Genomic DNA, 19,842 nt, shown 5'->3' with positions numbered 1-19,842 from the left:
TCCAATTTAGAATATTTATTTCACTGTGTTATACATAATTTTCCTTCTTATTAGATTTCTCTGAAGAATTCAGATGCCATTTAGAATTTATAATAATTGTGAAACACAATGAAGGACTTTTGAGAAAAAAAGCCACTAAACTATTAATCACATGATCTGTTCATGTGCAGGTAGATTTAGTCATGCTTGGTTTGAATCCTAGAAGGGTCTGAAATTTCTGCTAGTCAAAATTTCATGAAGATACAGATAAAAGATAGATAGATAGACACATAGATAGATAGACAGACAGACAGGCAGACAGATAGATAGATAGATATATAGACAGATAGATATGGAAAAGAATTGAAAAAGAAAGGCAGAGACTAGGTAATGTGAGATTCCTCTCTGTATGCTATAATTATGTTTTATTGTCATTGGTTATTAAAGAAGCTGTTTTGGGTCAATGATTTAACAGAAGATAACCAGGTTGAAAAAGATATATATATATATATATATATATATATATATATATATATATATATATATATGTGTGTGTGTGTGTGTGTGTGTGTGTGTGTGTGTGTGTGTGTGTGTGTGTATGGAGAGAGAGAGAGAGAGAGAGAGAGAGAGAGAGAGAGAGAGAGAAGATGGAGTTAGAAAGAAGCCATGTAGCTGTTGCAGGTGTCAGATGCCAGACGCTGGATGGAACCCTATCAGCAGGCAACAACCACATGGTGATACACAGCTTAATAGAAATGGCTTAATTTAAGATGTAAGAGCTAGCTGGAAATATGCTAGAGTGATTTGCCAAGCAGTGCTGCAATTAATATAGTTTCAGTGTGATTATTTCGCGTCTGAGTATTTGGGAAACAAACGAGTGGCCTCTGCCTACAACTAGGCATTTTTCTAAACTCAAAACTAAGGTAAAGAAAACAAGTTTTTATTTCTAAAATGAGCCATTTTTGCATGATTAGGGGAAAATGGCTCTTAAGATTCAAATATCTGCCTTACTCTCAGATATTTACTGGCCACTGGGGATCCTGGGCTACCAGCTGAGTAAAGGGCAATTCTTACACTGTGGAAGGGATGGCGATGCTATTCAAATACACCTGCCTAGGGTTCATCATGAAAACTATAAATTCACAAGTATGGAGAGGGCTAGGGATGTGTGATCACACTGATTTGGTTTGAAACCATTTTTTTTAAGTTTCGTCTTATCCAGGGGTGTCTGCAGGTAGAAAGGAACTAGGACCAGGAGGGAGAAAGGAAGTCTCAGAGAACATACGGGCCTCTTAGGACTTCTCTAGGAAGACTGAGCCTCTCATGGCCAGAGAGACCTTTGTAGGGATTATTCTGAGAAGGAAATGTATTGTATTGCATACTAGCTTCCAAGAGAAAGACACAAAGGTACCTAGTAGCAGAGATCACTCCTTATTGAAAGCCCCTCAGCATCTGGGGTATCCCAGACATCCACTCTTCTCTCACCCACAGCATTGGTCAAGGTGAGAGCATCTACACTAGGAAATCCTGGTCCCTCATGGTTATAATCAGTGCAGAGATGATTGAACTTTCTAGAGAGGTCATTAAAGTCTGTTCAGTAACTTGTGTGTTTAGATGCTATTATCAGTGTTTTCCATGTAGAATTCCTCAAGGTCTTCTCTGTGTTTTACAGCAAGCAAGTGTTGTTTTTCAGGCACATTATCTGCAATGGAGTTTCAGAACTAAAAAGTCACTGATAAAAATGCATTACCAGGCCACATTAAAAAGAGCATAGATAAAGTTACATGGTGTCCTGGTTTTTTTTTTTTAATTGTGGTGTCAAAACACTCTCCAAAATCTACTTGGCAAGGAAATGATTAATTTTACCTTACACATTACAATCCACCATCATGAAAAAAGAAGGGAGGAACTCAAAGCAGAATATTGAAACAGACAATAGGGCTATATTGCCTGCTGGCATGCTTCTAAGCTCACAGTCAGCTGAATTTCATATACAGCCCAGGTCTACCTGCCGGGGATTTCTACTGCCTTCATTAGGCTATGTCTTCCAACACTAAATATCAATTACAAAACATGCCTACAAACACATCCATAGGTCATTCTGAAGGAGCTAGTTCTTCACTTGAGGTTCCCCTTTCCAAGGTGTGTCAAGTTTACAACCAGTATTAACCCCCACTCCATGTGTGTCATCAATGTACTCAAACGATGAGGCATCTGAATTCCATCTGAGCCCTGAAGTCACTAAGAAAATATAACTTCCTTACAAAGCTGACTAAGTAAGTTTACTTAGTTAATGTTTTATAATTCATTAATTTATTTTTGAGTAAGAAATTATCTGATAATTGCTGTGGGACAATAGTCCTTGAAACGCCATAGAGTTGTGGCAATAAACATGGCTTTGGCCAGTACCTCCACCATGAAACTAGATTCTCAGAAAGCTAAGCAATTGGGTGGATCAAACTGTCAAAACCACAGCTTTAATCCTAATCATATTGCTTACCCATTAAAGGTTCACATGGTCATAAAAAGAGAGATATACAGTAAAGATAGATTCAGATGAAGAAAACCTCTAAATGGCCTACAATGTGCTTAAAAATAAATGTAGGCTTGGGAGAGAAAAGTAAAAAAGATAAAGTCCTTAAAATAGAAAAGAAAGAAAGAGGGTAGTTGGGTGTTGTGGCACCTTTAATCCCAACACTTGGGAGACAGAAGCAGATGGATCTCTATGAATTCAGGGTGTGGTGGTACACACCTTTAATTCTAGCACTTGAGAGGCAGAGGCAGGCAGATCTCTGTTAGTTCAAGGATAACCTGATCTACAGAGTGAATTCCAGGACAACCAAAGATATACAGCAACACCCTGTCTCAAAAAGCAAAAAAAAAAAAAAATTAAAATAAAATAAAAGAAATAGAGTTTAAAATAAAACTACATAAAGATGAAAATGCACAGAGAGTCTGGACACTGTATGTTATTGTGTTGTCTTTAGATTTTTTGATGGTTGAGGAAGGAGCAAAAGCTGCTAAAAGACATTTGATCATAAATGCAGCTGGATTAATCCAATATATATATATATATATATATATATATATATATATATATATATATATATATTGAAAATGTTTTGACCTTAAAATTTAAGTCAAAAGATTTGGAGAAGAGGTTTTGCTTTTGTTTTCATTGGAAATGAAGGATGGTGGATTCATTTGGCATTAAGAAAAATCAGGTTTGATTAAGGAAGACCTCCTGTGAAATCTCTGATAGGAAGAATGTCCCACATGTCTGAGTTCTACATCCAGAACAGTTCAAAGACTGCTGCTTGAGATGATCAAGCCTCACAGAATATTCCATTCAGAACTTGACCATAATTCAAAATTTTCTTTAGGTCCCCATAAGATTATCAGTGCCCCCAATTAGCAGGAATTAGCCTGGAAAACTATGCCCACATTCCCAAAAACTGGATTATGGATGTTTGCCTTCGTTTACAATGTTGGTTACAAGTTGTTTTGAATAATGGTCAGGTGAAAGGCTAAACAAAGAAGATTCAATTTAGAGTTCTTGTTTTAAAAAAGTGGGGGGAAGTGCTATGGGACAATGTTCTGTAACCTGTCACTTGTATTTTAAATAAACACTGATTGGCCAGTAGCCAGGCAGGAAGTATAAGCGGGGAAACCAGGCAGGAAGTAGAGGTGGGGCAAGAAGAACAGGAGAATCCTGGGAACAGGAAAGTTTCAGTCTGCAGTAGTCAACCAGAGACAGAAAGGAAGCCAGACACAGAGCCAGCAAGATGTGAGTGCCTCACTGAAAAAGGTACCAAGCCATGTGGCCAACACAGACAAGAATTATTGGCTAATGTAAGTTAGAAGAGTTAATAAGAAGCCTGAGCTAATAGACCAATCAGTTTATAATTAATATAGACCTCTGTGTGTCTATTTGAGACTATTTGAGGCTGTGTGTATTTATTTGAGACTAAACAGCTGTGGGGGCAGGATAGAAACCTCAGTCAACAGATAGTTAAGGTCTTCATTTTAGAGAAACTAGATTGGGACTAGAGAAAAAAGTGGTGTTTTCCCCCCTGGAGTGCATATGTCTACATGCGTTTATGCATAAGACTATCACTCACGCAAACAACTTGACAATATAATCTGATTACATTAAATCAGAGCCTCAGGAAATTATTGCCCCTCTTTACCATTACTGATTAAAAACTAGGATTTCCTTTAAAATCCAGAAATGCCAAATATCAACGTAGCACACTGACAGTGTCAATTGACTGCATGGCATACCAGGTGTCTGGCTAAGAAATGAGTCCCCAGCAGTTTCAGCAACAGAAGTGATTATCATCACACAGTGTCCTCAATAGCATCTGATGCATAAGTGGATCGCTTTGCTGGGCACATTTAGTCCTCAGAAGAGTGCTAGCTGGGCACCCACTGATTACAACTGCCCTCTTGAATCTGGGCTGGTGGCGGCAGCAGCGCAACCTTTCTGCATCCCTGTAGCCCTGTAGATCTTTAATACAGCACATGAAGAGAAGGATGCTCAAAAAAGTAGATGCAGGCATAAACTTGAGAGAATAGAGGCTTTACTATAGACAACTAAAATGCCTGTATTTAAGTCAAAGGATTCCTCAGTAGCCACATATACTGATCTATGAGGTAGTAGAATACAAGCAAGCAAGCAAACAAACAAACAAAAGTGTACTGTGCAATCTCTCATAGCCTCTAGGACTTCACTAATTTTTAGAGGCTTGCCTGGCATTTGTTGCAAATCATTCAATTTTCCGACAATTACAATTTGGATATGAAGCAGAAGAAGATGTTGAGTGTTTTAGGGAAAATAAATCAGTATGCTTTCAGATACTTAGTAAACTTTTTATGGAAAAACATGAACAGGAGTTTCTAACAAGAGGCCAATTCTCTCTCTGTTCCCATAAGTTACTAGGAAAGGAGAAGAATCCATATCTGGAAAGGAGGAACATCAATACATTTTGACACATTGCTGAAAAGTAATGTGTAATGCTTGAGGCAAAATAGCCATTAAGAGGTAATGCTGCAGGGGGTTGTGGGTATTCCTCAGCTCTGAGCCAGCAGAAAACTGGAATCACTTCTTGACTCTGATGAACACACACCACTTATTGTGGCTCCAAGAGGAACTGTTCTCTTCTAGGCTCCAGTGTTAGCACATTGGCTTTCTGGTCAATGATGCTGCTTTGGAAGGTGACCAGACCTTGAGAAGGTGGAGCCTCATCAGAGGATATGGTTACTAGGGCATGGGAATGAGGTTTTATAAACTGTCCCCAGTTCCTAACACCCCCATAATTTCTGTTCTGAGATGTGAGGCCAAGATACACCTACACAACACTTGTTGCCGTGCTGTTAACTGCAGCCATACCTTCCCAGACTTCATGCTGGACTGTATGTTATAGTTCTGTTGGCCTGCCCTGTCACCTGGGTACCCCATCCCTTTAAGAGACAGACTCCGCTCACTTCCAATCTCCCCCTTCCCAAGAAGAGAAGTTGAGCTTGCACCTCCTCCCCTCTTCTCACTCTCTTTCTTCTTCTGAAGGGAGAGCCTCTGCCTCTCCCCCTTTCCTCTTTTCTCCCTCTCTATCCTTCTTTCTCTCTCTTTCTCTTTTCCCTTCAAAACCCCCTTACCCTTATACCTTTCCCAATACCACTAAATAAACACTATATTCATGTTCTCTCCACATGGTGTATGTGTTTATCTCCTACTCTCCTCGGTCTCCCACCTGGACCTATCAGGGTCATCCACACCATAAATTATAACATTGGTTCCATGACTCAGATCACAAATTATAACACTGTATCCCCTCAAACTGTGAGCCAAAATACACCCTTCCTCCCTCAAGTGACTGCTTAATCAGTTACTTAGTCACATCAACAACAAAACTGCAAGAAATATGGAACCTGACAGTCTTTTATCTGGGTTACCTCATTACATGCTACAGAGACTTGTTAATTTGGAAAAAAATGGAAAAGATGCAGACTGATAGTCTCTAACATGCTGCACTAACACACGTACAAACATTGGTGTCATGGGAGTGTTTGTTTGTTTGATTTTTTTTGTATTGTTTGAGAATTCCATATGAGCATATGGCATACTTTACCAAGTCTGCTGACACTTGCCCTCCTCTCACATCTCTCCCTTGTCTTCCTCAACCCTATTTCTTTCCATTTAATGTGGTCTCTGTTAAAACCCAGAGTTCACTTAGTGTGGATGGGTGTGGGATAAACTATTGGAAGGTGGCGTCCATCACAGAAACTAATGCTTTCCCCTGGAAGCTATTGACTGTAAACTCTGCTCAGCAGATGGTGGGACTTTATGCCTTCCCCATACTCCCAGGTTGAGATTTTGGCTAGTTGATCTTGTGCATACACTTTTGTTTTTAAATATATATTTTACTGAGTCTTTGAGAATCTCACACATATTTCAAATAATTTTATCAGATCTTTATCATATCTCCTCTTCACTTCTGCCTCTACCTCCTCCAGACATCCCTTACTATATCTTCGTGGTCTCTGGTTTTAAGCCACTTAGTCTAACTAGTGATATCTGTATGTGTGTGAGTCTGGAGCCATGCCCTGGAACATAGGCAATCTACTAGGGTCTGCATCTGATGAAAGCCAGCTTTTTTTTCCCTGGCAGCCATTAGTTAGCAGTTTTTTTATTGTTTGTAACCTCAAGTTTATAAAATAAAAAGATATATGCAATATGTCAATAGGCTAAGCTTTTTACTAGCAAAATTACTCATAAAAACCACACCATGCTTATTTATAATGACGTTTGTCCAAAGTGTCAGCTTCTGCAGGGCTTTTAGCTTGCGTGGGTAGTTCACTCAATGACACCAGAACTGATCTGACTCTAAGGCGGGACACATCCCTCACCCTGTGCTAGACCCAGAAACTGCAGTTCTCTATATATCCACAAGATGGCAACATCCCTCCTCCTCTATTTCTGTGGTCTGAGAACAAATGCATTATCTAGTATACGATCATTTTTAATTTTACTACTGACAATCTGACAGGTCTGCTTAACGTTGCTGGATTGACCTTTGCATGCTTTTGTGCTAAATCCTTTCCTTTAACTCCCTTCACTGCTATGTGGAGGACAGAATGCAATTGACTTCACAAATGGTTGGAGAAGAATCAGTCAACAGCACTGGTCAAAAGAGCAGCATGGGCTGGTGGGAGGGTGGCAGGAGGGAGCAAGCGAGCTGATCACAGACAGGATCTGGAGTTGCAGATTGTGTTACAGACTAGGGTTCATTTACGTAGCTGCATTGATTTTCCATTGTTTTATTAAGAGCTCTCCATTATTTTTTATTTAGGATCTCATGCATCTCAGGCTGGCCCTAAGCTTTAGATTTGGCTAACCTTGAACTTCTGATCCTCATGATTTCCCCCCCTAAGAGTTGTACCCTTTGCAGGTTTATGAGGTGCTAGGGAGTACACCCATAACTTTGTGTGCACTAGGCAAGCACTCTATCAACCTAACTCCAGGCCCAGGACATAGGCACATAGACGCAGATTGCCGGAGCCGTCATAGACCCCAGAGGAAAAACCCACTAGCTGACATTTTCCTGCACTAGTATAATTTATAACTGCATTCTAGATGTCTAAATGTATAGCCACAAAGAAGTTTAACTCTTATCTTAATCAAAGACAGTTCTTTTCCAACAGATGGGAGAGCACTGTGGAGATCCACAACCGGGTAAAGTGTAGAGAATGCGTGACTGTGGGTGGCACAGCACCCATTGTTCTAACTGTGGCCTCCATACCTAAGTTTTGGGGACCACAAAGGGAAAGCCAGAAGACCAAGAGACAGGGCATCCGCAGGCTATTCTAGAAAGGGAGGATAAGAGCCAGCGGAGCGGGTAAGAATGTCTTAGTGTCTAACAAGGAAGTTGTACCAACGAAATCTCAGAAATATGGCTGCCTCAGTGAGATCTGATTATTGCAAAAGATCCTGCCCATAGATGTAGAGATTCAGGTGAGTGCAACTGATGTAGGTCTTCCCCAAGGACAAGCACCCTGATCGGTTACCCAATCCCAAGCAGTCAGCACTACAAACCAATGTGCATATAAACAGCACTAAATGAACATAGTCGGTTAGATAACTGACTGTCTGTCTGTCGGTCTGTCTGTCTACCTTTCCACCTACCTACCTACCTACACACACACACACACACACACACACACACACACAAAACCATAATAATTGAAAAAGAAAAGGCCATAAATTCAAAAAGTGCTAGTCAAGAGAAGATATGGAGGTTATAGAGGGAGAGGTAAAAATGATGTAGATACGATACATATGTATGAAATTCTCAAAAAATAAACACATTTTAAAAATATAAAGAGCATGTTCCTTATGTGGACTGCCTGGCATCATGACTCAAGAGGTGGGAAACAGCATTGACTACAGTGCAAAATGGAGTGTTTCATTAATTTATTTAGCTTCAGTCCCACTGACACACTGTTGAGAAAGACTTCCGGCAGAACAGTATGTTTCCTAAAATGTTGCTTTGAAGTCTGAGTAGAGTGTAACATAAGGAACATCAAACCTTTCCCCATCACAGTTGAGTACAGAAAGTAGTAGTATTACAAAAGATGCATGCAACAGACGAGGGGCTGGGGAAGTGTGAGCCAGTGCTGGAGACTACAACGGCTCCAGGAACATGCATGGGAAATCAGCATATGTGCTGGGCACCAATAGCTAGCAAGCCGAATGTACACACTAACCATGTCAGCTTGAATCCAGTGGCCAGACAGTTCATCTTAACACTATATTACTGCCCCCCCCTGCTTTTTTTCAAAGCCAGCTGTTCCTTGAAATGCACACCTCCAGCAATCTGCACCAGCCTCCCCTAGCCTGTGAGGGCCTATTCTTTGAGAAAAATTTAGTAACACCACCCACCCAAGCACATTCTGTTTTGTGGTTTTGTGTTCCTTGGCTTCTCAGGGACCCGAGTGGAAAACATTAAATGTTTCACCCTGTTTTAAGGTTAAAGTCACAGATTTCAAAGAGAAAACCAGATTTTGCAAAAAATTGAAGAGTGTCTGCATATAAACTGGGCACCAATAAATTAGCATACGCCAGGCTCTTTCCTTTTAAAAACACTATACATGTACTCCACAAAGCAATGATTCCAAGTTCTATGTTTGAAGGTAGGGAGCTGACTTTGATGAAGTTTAGCTTTTTGAATGCCCTATGGGCTAAAATTGAGCTCTTAGAAAAATTTGGTGCTACACGAGGCAGCGAGTTTAATCAGCCTATCTCTGAGCAGTGCAGCGTGTCTAATCCTTCCCGGCTGTCCTCCACCCAGAGGTCTCCACAAGGTCTACATACTTACAATTTTCAGATGAGACAAAAGTCTCATGACATCTGCCATATCAGCCAGGATTAGCAAGCGTGTCACAGCCGACAGCAGTGCCCGTGCTGCCCGCACCATGGTGCCACGCTTGACTGAGGAGCAAGGGTCATCAGCAAACTCAGAGGAGGCGATCCGCATCGTCTCACCTGCAAGACAAACACAGAGAGGCAGGTGTTGAGTGAGGATGCTGAGAGTACCATGCATTTAGACATCTGTCGATAGCCGATACTGACCTCCAATACTGACCTCCCTGCAAAGCCGGCACTTCTGAAATGCCAGTGTCAGAGAGGGCCTTTTAAGTTTAGCTTCCCAGTGCATGAACAGAGCTGGTGGGTAAAGGAAGGTATTATTTCATCCTATGGTGGCAAACCATGCTTTTAACACCAGTAAGAAAGTCATTTAATACATTTGACCTATGATCTGAGATTAAATTACTGTAAACATAAGTCTTCTATCTCTCCATTTCCTTAGAGCCAATGCCTAGTTCAGGTGGCTGACATCCAAGTTTTGAGTTAATTACTTTCTAGGTTGCTTTCTGTTGCAGTGATAAACACCATGACTCTAAGCAACTTGGGGAAGGAAGGGATTTCTTTTACTTATACTTTCAGGACACAGCCCATCATTGAGGAAGGTTAGGGCAGGAAACTCAAGCATGAGCCAAATCCGAAAGCATGAAGGAGGAACAAGCTTCTTGGAGGACTGACTCTTAAAACAATAACCTTTCAAAACCTACTTTCAGGAGACAGAGTCAGGAAGATACTCACAAGTTTGAAGTCAGTATAATTTAAATATATTAAGTTCTAGGTTAGGTACGCCTACATAACAAGAACATCTCAAAAAAAAAAAGTGAAAAAGAAAGAAACATACAGAAAGAAAATACCCACAAAAGACTAATCTTTTAACTGGGGTAACATAACAACAACAACAAACCTAAGCACAAAGAAACCCAAGATCCAAGCTTCCAACCCTCTCTTGAAGCTTCCTCTCTAGTGTGGAGAACATTTAGAAAACCTGTCTATAGTTGACACCTGCCATATTTTGAAATAGGTTTTAAAATTTAGACAACATCTAGAAATATCCGTCCCATCCTAAGGAGCTCACCCTCTCAGGGGAAAGCTGGCTTCTAAACAGTACCAGAATCCAGTAATGAAGTGTCAGACACATGAGAAAAAATGAAGGCAATGGGGAGAAACTAATGATTTCCTCGTTTAGTACAAGAGTGGCATGAGGGAGAACAGTCTTCTCTCATGAGCTGTGACAAGTGGCGCCCTCCCCTCAGGCACAAAGATGGACACTGCATGGAAGTCAGGCTGAGGCTAAGTGTTGGGAACTGTGACCGCACGGAAGGGCATGCGAGAAAGGGGCTGTGAGACTCGGATTGTACCCCTGTCAGAGAGAAAGGGACTCAAGTGGATTTTTGTTATTGGAAGCTATGCCAGCCATATGACATAAAGTAAACCGGGCAGGGGGTGACAAGGAAAGAAAAAACGAGGCAATGGGACAAATGTAGTCAGAGTAAGAGCACGGAGGAGGCTTGGACCAGTAATGAAATGGAATCGTATAAAGAAGGGGCCGAAGTGTGGTCAGAGGGCTTTGAAATAAGAGTCAGTGAATTTGGTGAAGGGAAGTGGGAACTGGTAATGACTAATAAAGATGCGGGAGTTGCATATACAAAGAGGGACACAAGAGGTGGAAAACAGAGGGCGAAAATTAACGATGATAAGCCTGATACTGTATCGAAAGATAAGCATCCATCCAGTAGAGGAGAAAGGCTGGTAGGAAGCATAAACAGAGCTTCATATAGCAGGCATTTAGATACAGAAGACCTTCAGTAAACCAGAGAAGTGCAGCTGATAGAACTTGTTATTTGACTAATAATGAAACAGCTTATTAAATTATTTAATAGAAGTGATATGGCTCTTTTCATAAGCAACCTCCAACTAACTTATAGAAAACCAAGGAAAGTTTGAGTGTGTGCATTGTGTCATTTGTGCTAATACACAAGGGGGAGAGAAACCAGTCATTTCATAAGCAGCTCAAAATCGCCTCCAATTATCTTAATTGAAATTGTAGTTCATTCACCCTTCATAGTAATCTGATTTTCTGTTGAGTGTGGGCACACAGGAAATGTGGGCATATAGGAAATTGTACTATATCATTAGGTCCTTGAAAGACTCTATATCACCTACACAAAGTACAATTTTCTACTAGCCCGCTTAGACTTTATGCATAGGTGGAAAATAAAAACAATCCATGATGTACGAAAAGAAGTTTGGAGAAACTTAAAATTTCATTTTTGTGTCAGTACAATGGTGGACTGCTAAGCCACACAATCCTTGTAAGTCTAATATAGATTTCTAATAAAGGCTGCAGCCATTAAATGCTTATTCAGTACATATGTCCCATGGTTCACACACACACACACACACACACACACACACACACACATACACACACTGACACATACACAGAAGAATTTTTAGCTACCCTTAAAATAAATCATTGCAAAATATATATGTATCAAAGAAAAGAAAGCCAATTTACATTTTTCAATGTAGTTGAGAAGACCATTATACTATACACCAATATAAATCAAAAGAGGACCACCATAGAGAAAGCAGAATACCTTTTTTCAAAGCTACCAATTGGAAGTCACTTACTGGGAACAGACTTTATTGTTCACAGCAATTATCATACACACACACACACACACACACAAAGAGAGAGAGAGAGAGAAAAAGAGAGAGATTGAGGAAAAGAGAGAGCTAGGGAGTTACTTGAATGATTCCAGTTTCTACAGGTTAAACTGGGGTGAGCTCTACATTGTGTAAGAGGTGACCACCAGGATAGGGTTAGTCACAGAACAGATGACCTGAAAATGACAATTTAGTCCACACCCCCCACCAGTACATGCAGGGAGAGTATAGTTAAACAAACTGCCTAACCAACTGCATTTTCCAGTTCAGGTCTTCAAACAGTGGATCAGGGTAACACCATATAAAACCATTTCACACACATGTCGGTCATAAGGTGACCAGGAGTATATCAAAGTCAAAGAGTGACAGGGTATTAGGACAGAGTTCTAGTCAATCAATCTGGGGCCTACACAGCCACTACTGGTAAAGCAGGAGGTCAGGGTAGACAGAAAGTTCTGGAAAGCCTCATGGGTAGGATTCAGAACTAACACATAAAACAACAACAGCAAACAAACAAACAAAAATCACCAAGAGTAAAGCTGGGACTTTCTCAAGTTCCCTGCAAAGGCTGACTGAAATGTACTGCGGTATTCCAGAGTGTCTGAGAGCAACTTCCGATGCATTAAAATACTAAACAAATGTACACACACAGAAGGGGATTTAAGAGAGCGGGCTGAGGCCATAGTTTAGCTGATGATTCTTTGTCCAGCATGCACAATGTCTTGATTTCCAGCTCTGCTAAATGAACACTTTTGATGTCAAGTTGGATAAATGAGTACAGGCGTTTGTCATGAAAACTGATGAGCTGAGTTTGATCACACATGGTGGAAGAAACCAATTCCTAAAGGTGTTCTCTGATGCCCTCATGTTGGCTGTGGCACATGAACACGCACCAACCCACAACACACCAAATAAATAAAAATTAATAGGATAATAATGGAGCATATAATCCATGAGGATCTATGTAAAACTTAATGTAAAAGACAGAGTATGAGTGAGAAGATCTATACTATAACATTGATCTAAGAAAGCTAATGCTAAAGCCACATAAAAGCCCTAAGTCAGCACATCTTAGTCCTCAAGATGTTCAAGTATCCCTGCTCTGGCCTGCTCCCCCTTGAAAGATGTTCTCATTTTAATAGATTTCCCCTGCTTCAGCGTTAACTGTGAATCTCTGTTCCAGTCTTTCTGTAAAGACACAAGAACCAGGAAACTACCCAATGATGCCCTTCTAAAGCCCAGTCTCAGTCACTGTTACAGGCAGTGAGATGTCTGATAGATGCTCAGTAGAAAAGAAAGAGAAAAGAATAAAAAGAGATCTATACAGGTAGAGAAGGAGTGATGAAAACAGACAGAGCAAAATAGAAGATACTGGGAAAGAAGAAAAGGGAAAGACAGAGAGATGGAAGGAGGGAGAGAGGAAGGGTAGGATAGAGTAAGGAAGGATAGAAAGAAGAAAGGGAGGGAAGCTAGTGAGGGAGAGAGAGAGAGAGAGTACACTCTCCCATGAGAAAAATGTGTTTGTAAATGTAAATCTCAGGCTAGCTTCGAAGAGTTCTCTGAGATAAATAGCAGGTAATTCCATTAGCTTTAAATTAGAAACTAAAAGCCCATTCTGAGCAGATACAAATGAGCTCACACGTTGTTAAAGATTCCGAAGGAAAGCTAATGTGAAATCAGTGATAACACTAATGTGCCTTATATCCCTGCAGCTTTAGGATTACTGGGACAAAACAGAAATCTATAGTACAAAATGATAGACAAGTTTATCACGATAAAATTAGCTATTTTCTCAGGAAACTGCTTTTTTATAAGACTGAAATCATCAACTGGGAAATGACAGAATGTGTAGGGCAGTAGACGGGCCATGGACAGAGGAAAACAGGTATCTACTCGTTCTCTCTCTCTCTCTCTCTCTCTCTCTCTCTCTGTGTGTGTGTGTGTGTGTGTGTGTGTGTGTGTGTGTGTCTGTGTGTGTGTGTAAATATTCAATCTCTGTTACTTGATTATAAGTCTAACTGGGACTGTGCTGCCCTATGAAGTCTCTGATTTCCTTAAGCCCCCATCACCTGCTGGAAAGAAAAGTCGCCTGAGTGATGACTTGGAATCAACCAGTCGTGAGTCGTGTGCAGTTCTCTCACAGGAACACCGGTTTTAAACACTCCACATATTTAAACTCATGGATTAAAGGTGAAAAGCCCTCCCCTGTATTTACAGCCCCGTGCATTTGTGTGGAAATTGTAAAGTGGGTTCTGCATATGCGAGAAAATCATCAAGCTTTTGTCTTTCTGAGTTTGAATCACCTCTATTCACACTTGACTTTCCAGATCTGAGGATACTTGTGACACAAAACCAGAAAAGAATCCAGGCAGGAAGAGGAAATACAGGAGAGGGTCAGGAAGGAAGGGAATGAGGTGGGAGGAGAATCAAGCAAAATATACTCTGTTTGAGAATCCGCTTAACAACCTATATAATAATTTATAAACAAAAAGAGATTTGAAATTCTCACTCTAGATGTTGCTAAATATATGAGCTGAGTGCTCATGAGACCATGATGTTTACATCTCTCAACTGTAAGATGAGGGGAACTAGTGCTAATGCTCTCACAGAGTGGGGCTCCTAAGGATGATATATGTATTAAAGACTCCAAATAAGCACTTACATAGGAGCTACTGTGGCTCAAATGAGACATATCTGCCATGGGCTAAAACATGTGCTTGAATGGCTGGTGCCCAGCTGAAGGCCCTATTTGGGAGGGCTATGGGACCACTAGAAGGTATAATCTCCATGGATAGAGTGGGTCACAGGGGGCAGGTCTTGAGGCTTCACAGCCTGCCCTCCCTTCCTGCTCACTCTGTCTCTGGACTGCAGTTGAAATGTGGCCATAGAGCTTCCTGATCCTGAGTCCTTGCTTTTACCACCCGCTGCCACGTCTTCCCTGCCACCACGGACTATATCTCATTGGAACCTCAGGCTAAATAAAATTTTTTTCTCCTAGGTTGCTGCTGGCAGGTCATTTTTTTTTTCACAGTAATATAAAGGTAACCAATATTGGTAGTATGATTACTATTATTATTCATGCAGTCTCTAACCCCATTGCTTTCCTTGGTACTCAGACTACCATGGAGGCATCAGACTTTGTACACACAGCCAAGGATAATCTTGACGTAATATGAACTAATATGTGTAGCAACGAACCATGGTGACCATGCAGAGAATGGGTTGGAAGTCAATCACAATCCAAAACGGTCCAAGAGCACGGCTCATTCTTTGGAGGGTGGTCTGCATATAAGACAAGAATTTTTTAAATATCTGATATCTGAAATCGGTGAGGTGAGACTCAGAAAGTACAAGGTGATGGGAGGGACCACACAGATGGTTGCCAGCCTGCCACCCTGAGGACTTAACTCACAGCTCCTTTGCTATCTCTTAGCAGGGGCACCCAAAGGTTTTACTTCCTAAATCTAAACTGTGAAAATGAAGAAAACTGCAAGCTGCAGAGTAAGCACCGCAAAGCAACCAGAACAACAGCAAACAACGACCCATGAAGCCAAGAGGACCACGACATTCCAGCGACCTTCGTTTGCCTGATGTGGGGATAAGCAGTGACGCTATTTTCATTCCTAAGTAACCAGGCAGTCTATATGATGAGTGAAAACCACCAACAATTAAAAGGAACCCAAAATAACATTCATAGTTCTAACTTAAGGACATTTGGTGAACTGCCTTCTGGAAATTTCTTTAAATCTGCATTTTTGTCAACAATTAAATCGTTTGATCATATCATGACCCTTTGTCTAATTACACAAAATGTTGATGGTTACTAAACTTTTTTCCCTTTTCCCAACACGGAATTCATAATTCAGATAAGGAAAAAGTCACAAAAGTCTCCATCTTCCATCATTTTAGCTCTGTCTCTCCCTTCTCTCTGTCATTGTTTATTGAGAAAGGGTTTCCTGCATCCCTGGCTGACGTAGGATGTGCTGTCCGTGAGAGGATGATTTGTGAACACCATATCCTTCTTTCTCATTTCCAGGCTCCAGAAATGCAGGCAGTGCAGCCCTCAAGGAAGATATTTTTCCCTTCTTCATAATAAGCTACGAATCAAGTTTTACACATATTCTTCTTAAGGTACAAATCTCTAAGACTATTGAAAAATGGGTACTATTTAGCCATGTGGCAATGACAAACAACATCACTTGCCGAATAAAATAAGATTACAGAGTTAAGTACTTCACTAGCCATTTCCTTAAGCCTTGACCATTTCAGCTACTTGAACTGCATATTGCCATAGAAACTTCCTATTCGTAAGACTGTTTTCTAAAATTCTGTGCATTATCACCATGGCGCATTATTCATATTCATCATGCACATTACTTCATGATTATGACCAACTGTGCATACACAGACCAGTGCCTCCATCATAGCCTAAATACCAGGGTGAGCATATTCTGCTACTACTTTTTTTAAAAGAAAATCTAGCATCATTTAAACATATACCCTGACGTAAAACAATAAATAATTTTATTGGACTATTATTTTCTTTCTTAATTTACTTAATATTTATGTAGACATATAAAGTATTTTTAAACAGTTTAAAACAGTAATTGGGTAGACAGTAATTGAGGGTGGTACTTCTGAATGTTGGATGGCGCTGTAGCACTCAAAGACCCAACCCTGCTCCAACTGGCTCATTTTCAAAGCATAGAGGAAAATGCCTTCGGTTGTGATAAAGCAAACTGAAACGAGTAAACGGCCAAGGTGGAGCAAAATACAGAAATCGTGATGTTTCCCTAGTGGGATCTTATCACCTGAAACCTGCCCTTCATCCTGTTTGGTTGTCGGTGCTGTCAGTTCTCAGTTCACAGGAAACACCCGAGTTGCTTGAGGATTTGAAAAGATCCATTGAGGAGTCCCCGATTTAGCTGAGGACCTCTGAGCTAAGCAAAGGCAAGGGTATCACTGTGAGGAGGTATCCATGAGGAGGGGCTGATGCTGCCAGGAGACCCATGATTTCTTCTGCTTTACAGATTCCATTAGTTTCTGTGTATATGAACTTAATGACACTTTCAGTCTCAGGACCCTTTTCATTAGTTTCAGTATTAAAACGTGGTTATAAGTGGTGGTCTTCCCTCTTTGTCTTTTTAAGAGGTCAAGATGTCCCAAGTCCTATTCAGAAAAACTTAACTGTACTAAGGCATGACTGCTAGAGAGAGTCTGATGGGGTAAGTACTCTCAGGCCATCATTTATCCCAGAACAACTGAAGAGATAAAGAGAAGCTTACTTGACCAGGGTCAACTACATGGTAAGTGGCAGAGTATTGAAAGCCAGCTAGCTCTAGAAACAATGCTTTAGAAATAACCCTTAATAGCTGCTTACTGCATGACAAGTATCTGTTGGCATAGTTCTGAGTGGCCTGAGATTAGAAGTTGATGACCCATCTACCTGCTTACTTGTTGAGTGTAGAAAAGCTGAAAAGAAGAAAGGCGGAAGAGAAAGAAGAAATGGGGGAAAAAGAGAAGGGATAGGAAGGGAATGGAGGGAGGAAGGAATAGGAGATAGAAGCAGTAAAAAGGAAGGACCTACACAGGATCATTTCAAAGAATTATCCCAAGTATGTTACTTCCTTCTGTCACAGTAGGGCTTGTTTTGGACTGCCTTGCCTTGCTCTAGCCGTGATGTTGGCCTGTGTAGAAGCCATGATTGCCACACATTACTTTCTCTGCTCCTGACATATAAGGAATCTTAGATGGTGTGGTAATACCTTGTGAAAATATCTTTTCCACTCTAAGAGACTGGCGCATTTGCTGAACCTCACATCCAGAGTTAACAACACACCTTGAAGTTATGGAAGACTGTTCTTTTACTGTGTATTAAGTCTGCTTGTTTAACCTGATTTAAAGAGAACAACTTAGCAATTCATCTTACTTCTCGAGGATTTCCCATGTAATCGGTTTTTACAGTCTCAGTGAATGCATAGCTGTAATCTTAAATTAAGTCCTCTTCTGTGCCTCCATCCCAGACTGAGGCAAGTGTGCTTGAATGTTATGACAGAGTACGAGGAAACAGCAAGTGCATTAAAACTAACCCTATAAACTAAATAGCACAAGTGCTGGAAGTTACATGGATATGAGTTTAGACATTTGTTTCCAGTGGTACTTGAAGTACTGTTTCTTATCCAGGTCAGTTGGGGCAGATGCAATCAGGAAAGATGCTTTCCTTGTAACCGTGATAAAGATTTCTATAGAGGTTCCCCCATTTCTTTACATGTGATACTGTCTGTGCTGATCAAGAAAACAGATAGAGGAAAAAATTCCTTTGTGGAGGACGCAGACACACAGACACAGGGACAGCAAGATTCACAAAACAGCATCTGGGAAGGCACAGATTCAGTCTCAAACAAAAGAGAGACAGGGAAAGAAAAGATGCAGGAAGAGAGGAGTAAAAAGGATTTAAATCTGGACATTCTCTTTGTTAAATTGCTCCAAGGTGAAGTGTTTTTAATTTTATTTTTTTTAATGTGACACTGAAGCTTCATTGGTGACTCTGAGTTATCATTAGTGAATTCAAACCAAACCAAGCAAGTTATATGTTTACTCAGCAAATGTTGGGAAGAGGAAAGGAAAACTTGCCAAGGTCCCCTCTGAATGTCATGAAGTTATATTGAAGCAAGGGGAAAAGTTCAATGATGTTTCAAATTTATTGAACTTCATAATAGTATAATTTGATTTCTCCCTGTTATTTTTTATTTATTTTTAAGTCAGCACATAAGCTCAGGAAGTGCCATGAGACTGTAATATTTGTGAAAGGCAGGCACTAGAGAAACAGTGGCTCCTTCCTTCTTTGTTCTGCCCACATCGGAAGTTGCTTCAAAAGAAGAGAAATCTTAAAACATTTTTTTGAAACAGCAAAGAATATGAAAAGCAAGATATGCATTTCACTCCAGGGTGATTATGATTCAAGCCCATGATTATGGAAAAGGTCAGCAATTCACAATCAGATTTCCCTCTGACGACCGGCACTGGTGAAAGACAGTATTTTCTAAGGCAAAATCTACATTAAAATGAGCTTCGTCAATGATCATTTCAAACACTGAACACCTAATGAGGCACAGGCACAGGTCACATCCTTCAACCCAGAGTCTTCATAAGAACGCCTCCTTGGTTAAACTTAAAAATCAGAGAGGGGCTGGGGAGATGATTTGGTGGGAAATAGCAGAGTTCAGATGCCAGGAACCATGTCAGTAGCTGAGTGTGGTCATGCTTGTACCTGCCACCACCAGTATGTGTGCATGTGGGTGGGTGGTGGTGGAGACAGGAGGATTGCTGGAGATTGCTGGCTACCTGTCTAGCTCCCAGGTCAGTGATGGACCCATCTCAAGGTAAAGTACTTGAAAGTGATAGAGGGTATTGGACATCCTCCTTGTTTCTTTACAGGCTACAAATAACACACACAAACATGCACTACACAAATGCACATGTGTGTGCGTGAGCACGCACGCACACACACACACACACACACACACACACACACACCAACCTTAATCCAAACTGTAATAAAGACTATATCAATATTTTAAAGTAAGAAAGCTGCCTGACCCTATGTCTTTATAAAAAGGGTAGTAGGAAAGCCCTGAGATCTTTTGTTGGTTTCCTTTTTACAAGTAGCCCTCTGAGAACACAAGAAATTAAGTAGAAAGTCTCAGAGATTTGTTGCCATCAACGTCCTTGAAGTGACTGCAAAACTGGAAAAATCCTGGTCCTGATGAGAC

General features: G+C 40.7%; 1 protein-coding gene across 2 annotated transcripts in view; it reads right to left on the bottom strand.

The window, feature by feature from the left end:
* Nucleotides 1–19,842, bottom strand: part of Ctnna2 (catenin alpha 2) — a 1,097,293-nt gene that overhangs the window by 774,101 nt on the left and 303,350 nt on the right. For both annotated transcript variants that reach the window (XM_048416544.3, XM_048416545.3), the window contains exon 4: nt 9,354–9,520. In XM_048416544.3, coding sequence (XP_048272501.1) covers nt 9,354–9,520 — 167 coding nt within the window. The remainder of the gene's footprint in view (nt 1–9,353; nt 9,521–19,842) is intronic.

The sequence above is a fragment of the Myodes glareolus genome, chromosome 6 (assembly GCF_982192425.1).
Source record: "Myodes glareolus chromosome 6, mMyoGla1.1, whole genome shotgun sequence".
NCBI lineage: Eukaryota > Metazoa > Chordata > Mammalia > Rodentia > Cricetidae > Myodes > Myodes glareolus.
This window is presented reverse-complemented; position numbering and strand designations above follow the sequence as displayed.